This window comes from Ciona intestinalis, chromosome 10 (genome assembly GCF_000224145.3).
Source record: "Ciona intestinalis chromosome 10, KH, whole genome shotgun sequence".
NCBI lineage: Eukaryota > Metazoa > Chordata > Ascidiacea > Phlebobranchia > Cionidae > Ciona > Ciona intestinalis.
This window is the reverse complement of record NC_020175.2, coordinates 1,615,750-1,630,331: the sequence shown is the minus strand read 5'-3', so window position 1 is coordinate 1,630,331 and position 14,582 is coordinate 1,615,750. Positions and strand designations below refer to the sequence as shown.

General features: G+C 34.6%; 1 protein-coding gene across 4 annotated transcripts; it reads right to left on the bottom strand.

Moving 5' to 3' along the window:
* Positions 1-2,054: 2,054 nt before the first annotated feature.
* On the bottom strand, positions 2,055-13,966 carry LOC100180789 (ATP-sensitive inward rectifier potassium channel 12-like). Of its 4 annotated transcripts, none has more exons than XM_002128083.2 (12): positions 13,757-13,966; positions 8,508-8,600; positions 8,260-8,355; positions 7,715-7,861; positions 7,246-7,409; positions 6,954-7,077; positions 6,308-6,436; positions 5,209-5,404; positions 4,370-4,531; positions 3,607-3,749; positions 3,052-3,184; positions 2,055-2,849 (listed from the first exon to the last, which is right to left on the bottom strand). In XM_002128083.2, the coding sequence occupies exons 1-12, from the start codon at positions 13,834-13,836 to the stop codon at positions 2,442-2,444; spliced, it is 1,875 nt and encodes a 624-aa protein (XP_002128119.1). In that variant the 5' UTR covers positions 13,837-13,966; the 3' UTR covers positions 2,055-2,441. The 4 variants fall into 4 exon arrangements, with proteins under 4 accessions (XP_002128119.1, XP_009859945.1, XP_026692230.1 ...); XM_009861643.2 differs by having other exon boundaries at positions 3,052-3,181; XM_026836429.1 differs by lacking the exon at positions 13,757-13,966 and adding an exon at positions 11,184-11,212.
* Positions 13,967-14,582: the final 616 nt, after the last annotated feature.

Sequence of the window (14,582 nt, the reverse complement as noted above, 5' to 3'; positions counted from 1 at the left end):
ACATCCAAGGTCTATCAACGGATACGACTGGTTCATCCCGCTGACGTAGGCTATAACTCACAGAGCCAATAACTGTTTTTTAATAATGTAGGAGCTAGGGTTTAGCTCGAACGCGGCTGCAGTTTTAGCCGTATAAGAAATAAGCGACTGATGTCTATAACTTAATTAATGCTCTCCACTTGATGAATATATACAGATGTATTGACGATAACGCAAATCATAAACGATAGCCAGATTCCAACAATAACCAAAAATAACAGCCACAGCAACCAGATAGAGCCAAAGAGATCCACAGAGAGAGACAGCCAGAGAGAGAGCCAGAGAGCCGGAGAGAGAGATTAAAAACAGTTATGTTCAGTCGCTTATTCAAATAGAACATTGTTAATAGCTGAACACATAATAACTAAATCTTAAACAGTTACGCTAAATTGCGATGCTAACAGAACCATGCAAGAACCTATACTGAAACGCAGACTAGAGAGACGGCGTTCGCATAACGAAGACAGGAGAAAGGCAATAAATAAGCCAGTCAGACGGTGGCGCTAGACAGTCATAAAATAGTAATTGTTGGAGTTAACAATTACGACTTTATAAAACGCGCGTCAAAGCTGATTGCTGTTTTAAAATATTTTCAAAAAAGGTAAAATAGAAACAGTATATTTTAAACAGGTAAAAAAACTGCGAAATAGTAAAATGCTAATTTTAAATGTCGCGCAAAAATATAACAAAAGCAGATGAAATTTTGCGGTTAGCAAGCATGAACAATTAAACTAGTTTCATAGCTTCATAAAACAACCTTGAATATTTCGTCCAGTTTAATTTTGTCTTATAAAACTAGTTTTATAGTTTTGTAAAAAAATACACTGAGATATATGCAAAGGGAAAACGGGCAGGGGTAAATATGAGTTTAATTTGAAATAAAAACAATAAAAAAATATCGATTTAAAGGTGTATGTATAAAGTTTACATTGCAAATTCATGAAATAGCACAGCCGGTTAAATTCGGTAGGTTACCTACAAGTTGTAGGATGCTGCTAATGTAAATATATTTCAAATTAGTGTCCCATCTTCCCCCACATTGTAGTTTTGCATGTTTTTATTGCCAAACTTTTAAACTTTATCAATAGTTATTATCAATTTTCTGTTATTACAGGTTCATATACAATTGTAGGATACAATATTTATCAATTGATATTCGAACAACACCCATACCCGTTCAAACAATACCAATTGTTATACAGTGAATATACTGCAGGTAACATGTTAAAAACTATATCAGTAGGGCAAGGAAAAGAATGTTTAAACTTGATTTTCAAAGGGTACAGTTTTATTTCGTGTCATTTACGTGTATTCCTAACAATAAATTCACTCATCAATCAAAATTAACAGTGATTTTAAAGTTTTAAACTGTCCTATCTTGCCCTTTATATTTTAGAATTTGTAAAATGACACCTTTTGTGCGGATCGCTAAAACTCCTCGTGTGTTTTAATATATTTTTTGTATTGTTTTCAATTGAATGAATGATGATAGTACTAATTCGTGGTATTAACCCAAAACCGTAATGTTGTATAGTTGGGTGGGAGAAGATGGGACACATTTAGCACAGAATACCCAAATATCCTAATCGTGTTTTAAACAATTAACAACGGTGCATGGGAGTTGTAAACATACCGTTTCCTAATTCTTTGAATGTTTTTTGCTTACTACTAAATTGGAAGAGAAAATAGAATGAACAGGTGTCCCACCTTCTCCCACCCTACTATATTTTAGAAATATTGCCCCCTACTATATTTTAGAAATTTTGGGCAATATGTGCTTAAGAAGCCCATCTTCTCCCATTTTCTTTTTCGCGCTACAGTATATTTGCAGAAGAAAGTTTGTCTATAAGAAGGTTTGGAAGCTTCGTTGTTCTTCAGTTTAGAATGTGCTGTCGAAATGCAGCGATGTTTGCTGTCACCTTATTGTATCGATTAAAGCCGTCTGGGATATGTATTGTTGTTAAGTGATGTTTGGTAGGAGCATTTTACTGCATAAAAATGTACGAAAATACAACTTTTTAGATTTGAATGATTTTCTTTTATTATCAAACTTTCAGCCAATGTCACATGAAAACGTCAGCTAACGCTGCTAACCTATTACGAAACACAAATATGACGTGGACGAAAGGCACAAAAAAGACGCACGCGAATTAAAAACGGAATTAACAGAAAGGCACATTTCACTTCCGACGGTGTATGATATTTTCGAAGGGACTTTTGGAAAACGTTTTGATCATTTTGCGTGTGTTGCATATTCTTCGGTTCACCATGTTGCTTTGTTGGTGATTATCAGGTAACACTTTCCGGTAATGTATACACAAAGGTCATGGGAAGTTTTTGGAAGCAATTTCACCTTGAATTTAAGTAGGTAGCAATTGATCATGTTTTACAACGCTTACTATTTACACGCAAAGAGCATTGTTTTCGCACTCGATAAAAGATTTTTCGGCGTTACTTTGTGCCAATTGCTCATCTCCCGAGCGACCGCGCATCAATAATAGTCTGATGTCGTCGGAAGATTTCGCTTGTTGGACTGTAACGTCACTGTACTGAGGGTTGGATTTATTGATCGCGCTTCGGAACGATGACGACGTTTTAAGCGAGCCGTTAGATGGCGCTTTGTGCAGCTCTATTTCGCCCACACGAACCAGCGTCGCACCTTTTCCCGGACTTATTTCTTCGGCGACGTCAACCAGGAGTTCTGACGACGGCAAAGATTTCCTCGAATTTACAAGTGAGCCCATACGCTCTGACTCGGAAACAGTTTTATTGTCTTCAGATTCGTCAGATAATGAAGTGGTCGAAGTTAACTGTAAACACATATCAAACGTCGTTTATAACAACTCTAGAAACCGTTGTAAACTCTTTTTATCTCTTCGGATACAGTAGCAAATTCAAATTAAAAAACAACTACACAATGTAACTCTTTAAGTCGTCAGGATTTTTGTTGGTTAGTGTGCATGCCTCTAATAAAATCAGCTAACAAAAATGGAGGAAACTTATTCAACTTACCACTTTGTTGTTCTCTGTGTTCAGTGTTTGTGAACTATAAGCTCTTGTTAAATCTTCCACTGCAGTATAACCTGAGTCTTTACCATCTGATGCACTGGATGATGGATCATGTTGGTGACTGTGGATTGAACTTCTAAAACATACAAAGGTAATTATTTGGAGCATAGATATATCAAATACCTGTTTAGGAATTTAAATAGCTCTAAACGTTTTTTGACCAAAAAAGCGATTAATTATATCTGAATATAACCAGACATACTTGATTTATGTTTAATCATACTTTGCTTGGTACATTCTTTTGCAGACAATAAAAAATTAAACGCCTCGAATAAGTACCATGAACTTATTCTTTGTTTTTAGTTTGAGCCTTATATGAGTCTCATAGTGTATGTTGACGCATGTCACACTGATATAATTACAATTTAAAGCAAATGTAAACAGTCCTTAAAAAACTAATTAACCAGAAAAGCCAATGGTATAGTTATACTTGCGCTAAATAAAAACTTCGACATAATTTAACAGCATTAAAAAAAACGTAAAAAATGTTTCACATACCTAATACTTGAGCTTTCGCTGTCTGCTTGTCTATTTTTCTTGTTGTTGTTCATTGAAGATTCCACCAAAGTATTCATTTCTGAATTGGATGCACAACTCAAGTATTTTGCACTTTGATGAGGCGAGTTTGGTGTCATATATGTCTGTAAGTCAGGAATGTCATTGTTGGTATTTCAATACATAAATACCCTGATACACATCCCATTCTGTAATTGTTTGCAGTTAAACTTGAAACACATTGAACCCTTCGGATAATTATTTTATAATCTACATTCTTAATAACACATTTTATGCACAATGATCACTACCATAACAGAAGAAACAAAATGTATGAATAGTTAGACCAAATCATCATATTATCTCTTATTCATTCATTATATGCAACCATTGAAAAGTCTGTAATGATTTGAACATAACTTTGAATAGTAGTTAGTAACTGATATGAATTGTAAATTCTTCTTTCAATTAGAATAAGGTCAGATACCATCACTCTATTATAAACATAACGACTCATTGATACTGTTGTGCAATGGCTTTAATTTATATATACATCATGAACCTTTCAATGACCTACTAGTCACTCGATTCAAAGAAATTTAAGGCCAACTGTACTACCCAAAATTTACTGGGCAGTTCCGACTGCTATTCTAATTTGTTTTATATTTGATTTCATTTTTTAATTCTTGCTTTTTTTATAAATCACACAGATTTACCTGAAGTTACTGTTAAAATTTGTGAGAAAAAAAAATAGTTAAGGCCTAACCTTGTTAAATTTCCCAAAGTTGACTTTATATCCATTGTTCCTGGTAAATGAAATCATATTCTGAAACCGATGACCCCATAGAATTTCATTTGGAAGATATGATGCTCTTGCCTGAGTTGTCATGCCTGTGGCTTCCACCATGCCCTCTAAGATGAGGATTACCTAATAGATTAAATATTGCATGTTTAAGAAAGCTTTGAACTAAGGCTGTTACAAATGAAAATGTATGGAATAATGTGGTAAAAGTGACAATTTTTTTTTATTTGCAAGTAAGGCTTTTCTCACAAGCTGTCAATGGATTACAGTAGCAGAAAAAAGATACATCTTATTGCTTTTAAAATTTATACACTGACACAGCAAAACTTTGTTTGTATTACATTATAGATGCCATCAATCAAAGTTATTTCTTGTCAACCTAGTACAAACTTAGAGGGTTTATTACATAATAAATATGTTTGTTTAAATGTGGTTTCTTATTAAAAAGCTATAATCACTTTGAATGTTTGGAATAAGAAGATTAAATAAACCACCTTTGTTACCTTCAATTATTAACAAAGGTTGGTGTCAGTTAATGATAACCACAGTGTTGTGTTGTATCTGTTATGTGTAAAGGTAACAGAAATCCTATGAGCCTACCAGCTGTGATACATTCATAACATATAGTGGTATGGTACTACTAGCTGGTTAAGAATATATGTAAACTTTTAATTTTCCACATGTAAAGAAAGTTTGTTGACTTTTTAAAATTCTTGCTTTTCCAGAGAGATAAAAAAGTTCAATGAATTACACAAGTTACAGTATAACTGTTTGATAGCAAATGGGAGAAATTGTAAACCTACCTCAAAATTCGCATGAGGTAGATCCTCTGCATTAAGCTCCCACAGTGGACTGTTCTCGTCAATTGGATGACAAATTGTTTGTGGGGTTACAAGAAAAAGTCGATCAGAATCATTCTTTAGATCCAAGTGAAGATCTATTTGTTCAAGGGGAATGAATTCTCCTTCAAGAGTTTCTCGTGAATGAATGTATTGCATCCTAAATAATGTTTATTTTAACAATGTAACATATGTAAAAAGAATCTATGTAAAAACAAATATATAGAAAGCAACATGTTTACCTAATAAGAAAGCAAAGATAGACCTTTAAGTGCTTGTAAATACTAATATAAAATATTTAGCTTTCTGTGATTAAATATGAAGTACTAAACGCATTGTAACAAATTGACAAAATTTTGATTTAACCATCTGCAACAGCTTGCAGATTTTTATATGTTTGTGTGTTATACACGGACTTCCAGGAAATGGTCAACATATTTGGGCTACTGTTTGTTTACTACAGCATTGTCTATTGCTCAACTGTAAAGCTATGAATAGGCTTTTAATGGCATTAACCACGAAAAGGGCAATTTAACTTTTATAGTGGTTGCTTAACAATAAAATTGACATAAAACAGCTGACACAATACCTGCTCCTTGTTAAGCATTGCAGAGGTTACATTTATTTGTAAAGTTATACTTAGCATCGTTTATCGAAAATTATAAATACTATCATTCATATGTTGCTTTTTTGCTTAATATGAAGCTCAAATGGCAAAAAAAAACTCATGTTATTGATTATTGCATAACACTGAGTGTGCAGACATGCAGATGTTACGATTCACTGCATGTCACAAAACAATGCTGGCTATTATTCAAGTTATAAGCTTTTCCACAACTCCGCAACACATGGTTGTAACAAACCACACTATTCATTCAAACGTGAACACTGAGAAACAAATGTTTACAGTAAACAAGCAACTAGGTTGCCTTATATAGAAAATACTGCCAACTTTTAATGTACGTGCAAAGCTTGCAACAAATAAGGTTACTGCAATTCGTCAGCATTTTGAACATCAAGTAACTCACAATAAAGATTATTATTACAGGTGTAGCCAGCTAACCTGATGGTTGCTTCAACAAGATGACTTTTTCTTAAGTTTCCAACTCGCACCATCAAACATAATTGGCCATCTCTCATATTAATGACGGCCTTGTTGCTGAACATCAAAGTTTCTGCTCTTTTCTTTGGTCTGTGACAAAATTAACCAATTTTATATAATGAAATAATGCAATCGTAATGTAATAACTTGGATTAAACTAAGTGCTTCGATGTTAATAATGTTTTTGTTTTTTTTAATATTAAAAACACTTCATTGTATGCAACATTTTTTATTTTGTTGTTCATACAGCAAATAAAACAATTTTTTATTAGTTGTTCTACGTTAATAAAAATTTCTGTTTGGCAAAAATGCTAATTTTCCTATCAAACAATTATAAAAGTCAAAAACACACCATGCATACTGTAGTCTAGGTAAAGGAAAGGTTAACGTCAATTGCTCTAATTAGAATGGTGACTATTTTAACTGAAATAGAAAATAACCAAGTATTTTCCAATGTTGTGCAATGTAAAACAAGATCAAAGGCATCTTGATTTGAAACCTTTTAAACAATGATTTAGTCTTTAGTTTACAGCTAACATTCAATCATACAATTTAAAGTTTTGGTAACCAGAATTTTCTGTATACTATAACAATTTACAAAGTTTACCTTGAAATTTTTGCCATAATGAGACCAATCATAAAAGCATCAAGAATGCATCCGAATACAGACTGTACAACAACCATAAAGACAGTGAATGGACATTCCTCTGTTACTACCCGGAATCCGTATCCTGTAGATTAATGACAATAAATAAATCTTTATCTTTACGTGGTTTGGTAATGACAGTTGTTAAAGCATATTTTCCTAATCCAGTTATAATATGATATTTCATTTACAAGGTATTTTAAGTAAAATTAAAAACTTAAACACTTTTAATGTTCAGGTTATCCATACTTACCTATGGTAGTTTGTGTTTCCAAGGAGAATAGAAATGAAGAAGTGAAAGGATGATTTATATCAAGGTTGTTAACGCAGGGTGTAAAAGATTCATTCGCAGCTCGAACGGCAAAATCACCATGAAGATATGATATCAACCAAAAGACAAGAGCAAAACAAATCCAACTAAAAAATGCAATTTTTGTACACAATGATTAGGATTTCAGAAAAAAACAAATTTGAAAAAAATGTTCTCGGACTTGGGTCCCTACCATTGGGTCCCTTCTCTTTGATCAGGGTTATACAAGAGATCTTGAATCAAAGTCATTAAAAATTAACAACGTCCGTGTAATAGAAACATATATAGGACCAATATGTCATTATAGGATTCTGTCTGGACAAAATCTATAATGAGATTAGCTATATTCAAATTAGAAAGTTAGAAATAAATGGTTAGTTGTAATAATAAAGGCAAATTTAAAATAACTCACCTTACAACAAACGCAGCACTAAATACAAAAAGGTTCCATCTCCATTTTAAATCAACACCAGTTGTAAAAATATCTGCGATAAACCTTCGTGGTTTGTCTGTTAAATTTGAATGGCTAACATTGCAATGTCCGGTCTTTTTTATAAATCTAAAAACAAAAGACATATATACTTAATCGAAATAATGTATCAGTAAAGCTGTTTGAAACAGTTTTAAATTTAAACCATTGTTTACTCTTAAGAAAATAAATGTGACATATTTATGTGGTGTATTATATAAATAATCAAGAATCTAATCATTACCTTTTAATATATAATATTATTAAGCTATTTGAAACAATTTAAAATTTTAAACACTTATATCAAATTAATTTGCCTGTCTGCTGAAAGTTGCTGCCTGCTGGGATCAAATCTAATAAAATAGATGCAAAGTTTTCTGATTTATAATTCTAACTTTTTATTTCCTTTAAAATAGGAAGTCAATAGTAATGGACTTGATTTAAATTTAGAAAAACTGTTAGATTTAAATTAAAAAGTATTTTTTTACCTGACACCCTTATGTGATATAAGATTACTTCTCTCTTTTACTTGATCATCTTCTTCCATGTGATATGTCATCATGCCCTGAAGACTGCTGCTGTTACTGAAGGAAGAAAGACATTAAGAAAAGCAAAAATGCGTTTACCTACTCTAGCATTAATTATTCATAACCAGTGATCTATAGGACGGCAAAGTACAAGAATGGACGGATTTTTTGTTCCTTATCATCGACTGTAAACACGAGGTTATGTTTACCTTACTTTCCGCAAGTTGTTCATGTTGCTTTGATTGTGAATTTCCACGCTTCCACTCACGCTAGGCAATTCAGATATATTTCTTAACGTACATCTGCAAATAACATACGCTCAGTTACGTAATTGTCTCTATATAGTTAATGCCGTAACTGCGAACATTACAACTTTATTAAATTTGTTGAAAATTAATACTCGTACATAACTGTAGCCGACGACTATTAACCACAGCTTAGCAGACGCTCACTGCATTATGCTGTACGATACTTTTGTAGAGCACTTTGCAATTCCCAGCGGCCTATATTGAAATGATCTTGAATCTCACAACACTGACGGCATTTTAAACTGCTCGGTCTTCGCTATTTTACTGCCGGAAATACACACCGATGAACTCTTGACTTTTACGTATCTTGTTTATGATATCTTCGCTATTCTTATAGTTGTTGTAACACGATCATGTTATGCGTGTCAGCACTTTAATATCCTCGAGCAATATTTGCGTCGCAATAACAATAATTTACTCAAAAGGTAAAGTTCTTCTATATAGCAGCGGCCAGTTCAAACAAAGGCGCTCATGTTTTAAAGGATGCTGAGTAATGACGTGGCAATTCTCACGCACACTTCATAAGTACCTACGCACTCATGGTGCTTTCCCAGTACATATAGTTTCTTTGATACAACCATTTTAACCTATTGTTGTATACCGATTTACGTTATACGGCGTGGGAGTAATAACAATTGTGAAGAATGCCAGGCATCAATGACTATGCGCGTTATGGTCGTAATACAGTTATGCATACTGTGTTGAAACATAAGCTAGACTGCCTTTCATAATAGTAAAATTAGGCTAAAGTTTATTGGCACAGTTAATTTAACTAAGGTCTGTACCATATCATAAAAGTAGTCATTTCGTAACTTGGTCTGGTAAATGAACAACTAAAACTCGCTAAATTTAGTAATTTTTTTACCCGATTCTAAATGTGGTTCTACTACTAACTCTACCTGCTATAGCTTCATACAGCAGTGCCTATATGTGATGATAGCGTATCCGGTCTACTGCCTGGCTGTGACAGACAGGCGCGCTTCGCTGTGTGACGTACTTTTTCTGCATGCATTAAAATATCATGCATCATTGAACCTAGAACTGCGTGTGTTTTTCAAATCGCTGCATACTTCTACCTGTTCTAGTATACAGTTTTAGATTTATTTTCTAAAAGCATAAACCCTCATACACATTCTCTCTAATACCGAGAAGAAACTGTTGACATTTACAAACACCCCCATTGTCTAGAGAAACCACGAACGGGTAGCACGTGCTGTGCTCGCCTGTTTTGTCCTTATAGCTCACAATGCCACATCGACCGCAAAAGGAACGCTAATGGATTTATGTGACGTCACAATAGAAAATCTGCGAAGTCCTCAGTGAACAGGGCGAAGAAAGCCGAACAAAATGTAGAATTGTACTTCCGTGATTCGGTTCATTGGCTAACACCGTGTAACTGGAGAAAGCTCAAATATGGGTGTTAGGTTCCCGAATGCGTAACAAAACAGTTGTTCTGAAACAATAGTCTTAATTTTAGCAAAAGCGCGAGCTATTGTTCGTCAATCAAACGTGGTATTTACTCATTCACACTAAAAAATGTAAACAAAGAAAAAGAAAAACTTCCTTTCTGAAGTTACGTATGATCGAGCTTGAATAGAAAGCAGCTTACAAGTAAAAAACTACTAATCTCAGTTGCCCAGTTACAACAATAAGCTTGACACGTATGCTGACTGCCTTGAGTAAATTAAATATGCGGGTGCTGTTCTGTGTGTGTATTTACTCGGTAAACAAAATCTTGATTGTAGAAAGAAATAATTGCAATGCGCGCAATAGACAACGAATATTTATTACACGTCTGAACACCACAAGCTTCGATGAGAGCGACCGATGTTAACGTTGCTGACAAAAAATCACAAGCGCCATGCGTTGAAACATCGCAAATCACTTGGTTTTATTAATTCTAATCTTATCCGCAGTAGCGAATACAAAATCGTAGAATGAATTACAAAACACATACCAATAGTGACCGCAAAATATTCCCAGAACATTAGCCCATGGGAAATAACGGAATTAATACTTCGTTATTTTTAATTATGAAGTAATGTTCGTGGAAATAGGAAAGGTTTAAAACTTTAAACCTTATATATATGTCGAACACATGACGACCGGCCAACCAATAACAAGATAAGAAGCGCTGCCAACTATGTTTATTTGGTTCTAAACTATACATATCGGTAAGTTTGATGTATATACTTGGCTGCTTAAAATAAACAGAATGGTTTGACTCAAAGACGGACAAAATTGGAGCTCTGGGAAATAGAATGACTTTAAAATTAGAAGTACAGGACTCATGGGGAAGCGAATACATCGCACAGGAACCAATTGAAACAACGTCAGCCGTAATTAGGAAACACGCAGCAACGCATGACTTGCGATCTCCAATTTACACAACAAATATTACCAGTTTGTTTCGGCAAGATAACGCATGGATTCTACCGACGATTTATAGACAAACTGCCAAAATCACTCAAGTTTAAAGTTCGCGCAACTCATTGTCACGTATACGCAGCCAAAAGTATGGTTTCTTTTAATAAAAACCAAATCGCGAATATGACTAAAAGCTTTGGCGCGACTCACCTATTTGACGTCATGGTACTTTTCCAAAAAGCTTCGCAACTCCTACTGCGAATAGACAAAGACTGATTTGCTCGCAATTTAATGCAACTTATATACCCAAACCCCGGCAGCTTACCAAGAAACGTATGCTTAGATAACGTTCCAGGTGGTTTGTTATCGATTTGATAATAACAAACCAGTTCATTTTAATACGGGAGGTGCGGTGTAATCAGACGCAATTCTAGCTAAACGGTTCGGACCGGCATGCCCGATTTCAAGAACTGTTCTATTACATTACTAACGAAATTCCCTGCTCACGCTCTGATTAATAATACCACGTTTGCTTCGAAAACATGATCATATTGCACAGGTTGCGTTTTAACGTAACGAAAAGATTACAAATCCGCACGTCCTTAGTCTTCAAGCCCTGTAAATTTCCGCCGTCTCATATGTACAATATACAAGCGAAAACTCACGCGTAAGACGAATACCTTTCCCGTCCCTTCCGGTTAATTTTGTGTATTGCTCGCTTAAAAAAGATTGATTACAAACCAAACCTTTTGTTGGTATTATTCACAGAACAGCCATATGTTGCTTTTTGATAAATTGCTGCTTCGTTGCACTGAAACTACTTTGTCAGCGAACCAGAAAAAAGCGGTTCAAACCTGTTTGCAACTCGAGTAAGTGGGTGTACGTGTGGAGGTCAGAAAGGTTCATTTGGAACGAAAGCTGGCAGAAGGGTTCATTTGAACCAAAATTCTTTCTAGGTCGGCGTGCGAAAAGATAGATGGACCTCCTGCACTTACATAGTCTTTCTAAACATGTTTTAACGACCGCGTTTTGCTTTTGATTTCCTTCTTTCCATTGTTTTAATTTAATCTTCGTTATCTTATTTGAAGAGATAAGTAACACGATTTTGTGCTATACTAAAATGAGAATTTCTATACACTATACTATAGACTTTGCACTCTTACCAAAAGCATTGATATATTGTGTTACTCACAATTTGACTTACATTTTGACTGCAGTTATATATATATGTTAACTTTCTCGCGTCTTTGACTTTAATCCCCAGCAAAATCGGTGTACAGCGTACACCTTTATGTAAAAGCACTGATACCGTCATAATTTGTTGCATTTTACACATAAATTTTTAACCAAATCAACGGTCGGCCGTTATTTGCCTGGAGGTGTTTTTTGGTCGTAACCTAGTCAGGTTATTGCGGTTATCGGCAATACACCATATTCATAGGTGGGCATAACACGATAAGAAGAATTAAATTTCGATTACCAAGGTCACTCGCTGTTCATCAACCGTTTAGGCTGGTTCAAGGGTGTATGTTTTTGGTGTCATATATTCCCTGCGTACATATTTAAGTAACTATTGTTTCCACCAACTTTATAATACAATACAAATATTCAAATAAAATAAGGTGTGTCCGTCATGGCTGTTATACTGAATAGCGTCATCATTATCCACGCTTACTATAACTTGAAAAGATCAAGTACAAAGAACTTTATTTGGTTGGCAAGGCATGTTCTATATGGTTAATTGAACCGATTCTGGCAACGAGCCTTGACATACTTGGCCGTTTATCACCTCCCATATACGCGTTATAGCTTTACGGCCAAGTTTAAAGTGGCACACTTCAATACAGAATGGGCTACGTACCCCTAGAGACCTTAACGATAACCGTTTTCAAAAGCAAACCCCTAAATGCGTAACTGAACATAATTTAAAACAGTTTCAGCCACTAAATTCATATCGCCAGCTTAAAAAGTGTTCTCAGTAAAATCACAGTTTCTTTAGTTTTCCAACAAGTTTTTATTATCCTAATCAAAAATCATTTCAACGCAGTTCGGTGGCTTACCTATAAAGAATCTCCTAAAGACCTTAACAAACCATGTACGCGCCCGTAAAATCTAATTAAAGCTACCTAACGTACTCGTGTAGGTAAAGCTGCCCTTGCAATTTAATGTTTGTGTCAAAACAGCTCAAGTCGTATGTTCGACCTATCGGACTTACAAGTTAAACCTAGCTGTATCAATATGCGTCATTGCGCAAACAATTGCGTCAGAACCGAAACACTTCTTTTCGACAGTCATAAAATAATGCCAAAGTAATTAAATCATCAGCAGATACGTAAATTTACCACCTGTTTTACAGAAAAGCTTGTTTTTAAAGTAATGTTTTCGAAAACAGTCTAGTGTGCATGTTTTTGCAACTTTGGATTTTACGTGACAACGTCTTAAGTTTGGTTTCTAGGATTCGACGCTTAATTGCGTCGCGCCAAAATCGCGCGTTCGATTGATTACAATGCACAATTAGATTACACTCTTTGTGACCTAATGTTACGTCATAATCCCATGAGGAAGCGGCGTTCAGTCGCGCAAAAATCAATTTATTTTGTTAAAACTGGCAAGAAGCTCCTCTAGACACATGCTTAGTACGCTTGTCTGCATAAATTATCTCCTTTGGGTGTATAACATAATTATCATTTTTTCTCTTGCATAACGGTAAAATAAATTTTGATGTTACAAGAAAATATCCAACATCAATGTATGAATTACAATTTTTATAAAAGCATTCTTACCCATTACGTAACGATGAATGTCTCAATCCGGGCAAACCGTAGTTTTCCACACGACCGCGTCTTAACCCCATGTTGTCCATATTCTGTCGACAGCTGGCGCGGGAGTGGACTCGGCTGATGGTATATTGAACTTTTCAACTCTACAATGACCTTAGTTCTAGAACAGTTATACAATTGATAAAGGTAAAGAAATAAAGTTTTTAAATCTGAAACAAAGTTTGTTTTTATTAAATGAAACAAGTACAATATAGGTTTTATACTGTTTCACCACAAATTTCATTTTGCAACAATTATATATATTCTTTAGAAAATAATGCATAGTTTCGCAGGCGTATTACCAATATAGACATTTTGTGGTAACTACTTCCGAGAAGAAAATATAAGATGTTTTTCCTTTAACATAACACTTTTACGAAAGGCATTAACAAAACGGGGACATATTTTGAATATATTAAACATATTCTACATCCTTGTTCTAAATTGCACATTCAAGTGCCAGACACTGCATTCCTTGCATGCATGAGCTCCTGTAGCTTTAACTACAAAAACACACTAGCGCCTTGCCCTTGAAAATTTAGTAAACTGTACTCGTGACTAGGTTTTAAGTATTTTTGCATTATAACTGCTACAGTCAGTATCGAGTAAACTTTTTAATTAAATTTGTTGACACTCAGTTCTAATACTTACAGATTCATTGCCACAGTAAGTCACAGCAAGCTATACGGTGACAAATGCAAATCTTTCTAATCACTGACTGTTTAATGCACTCAATCTGTTCGTGACATCACAAAATCGATGAAGGCTTATTAAGAATCACAATATCCTG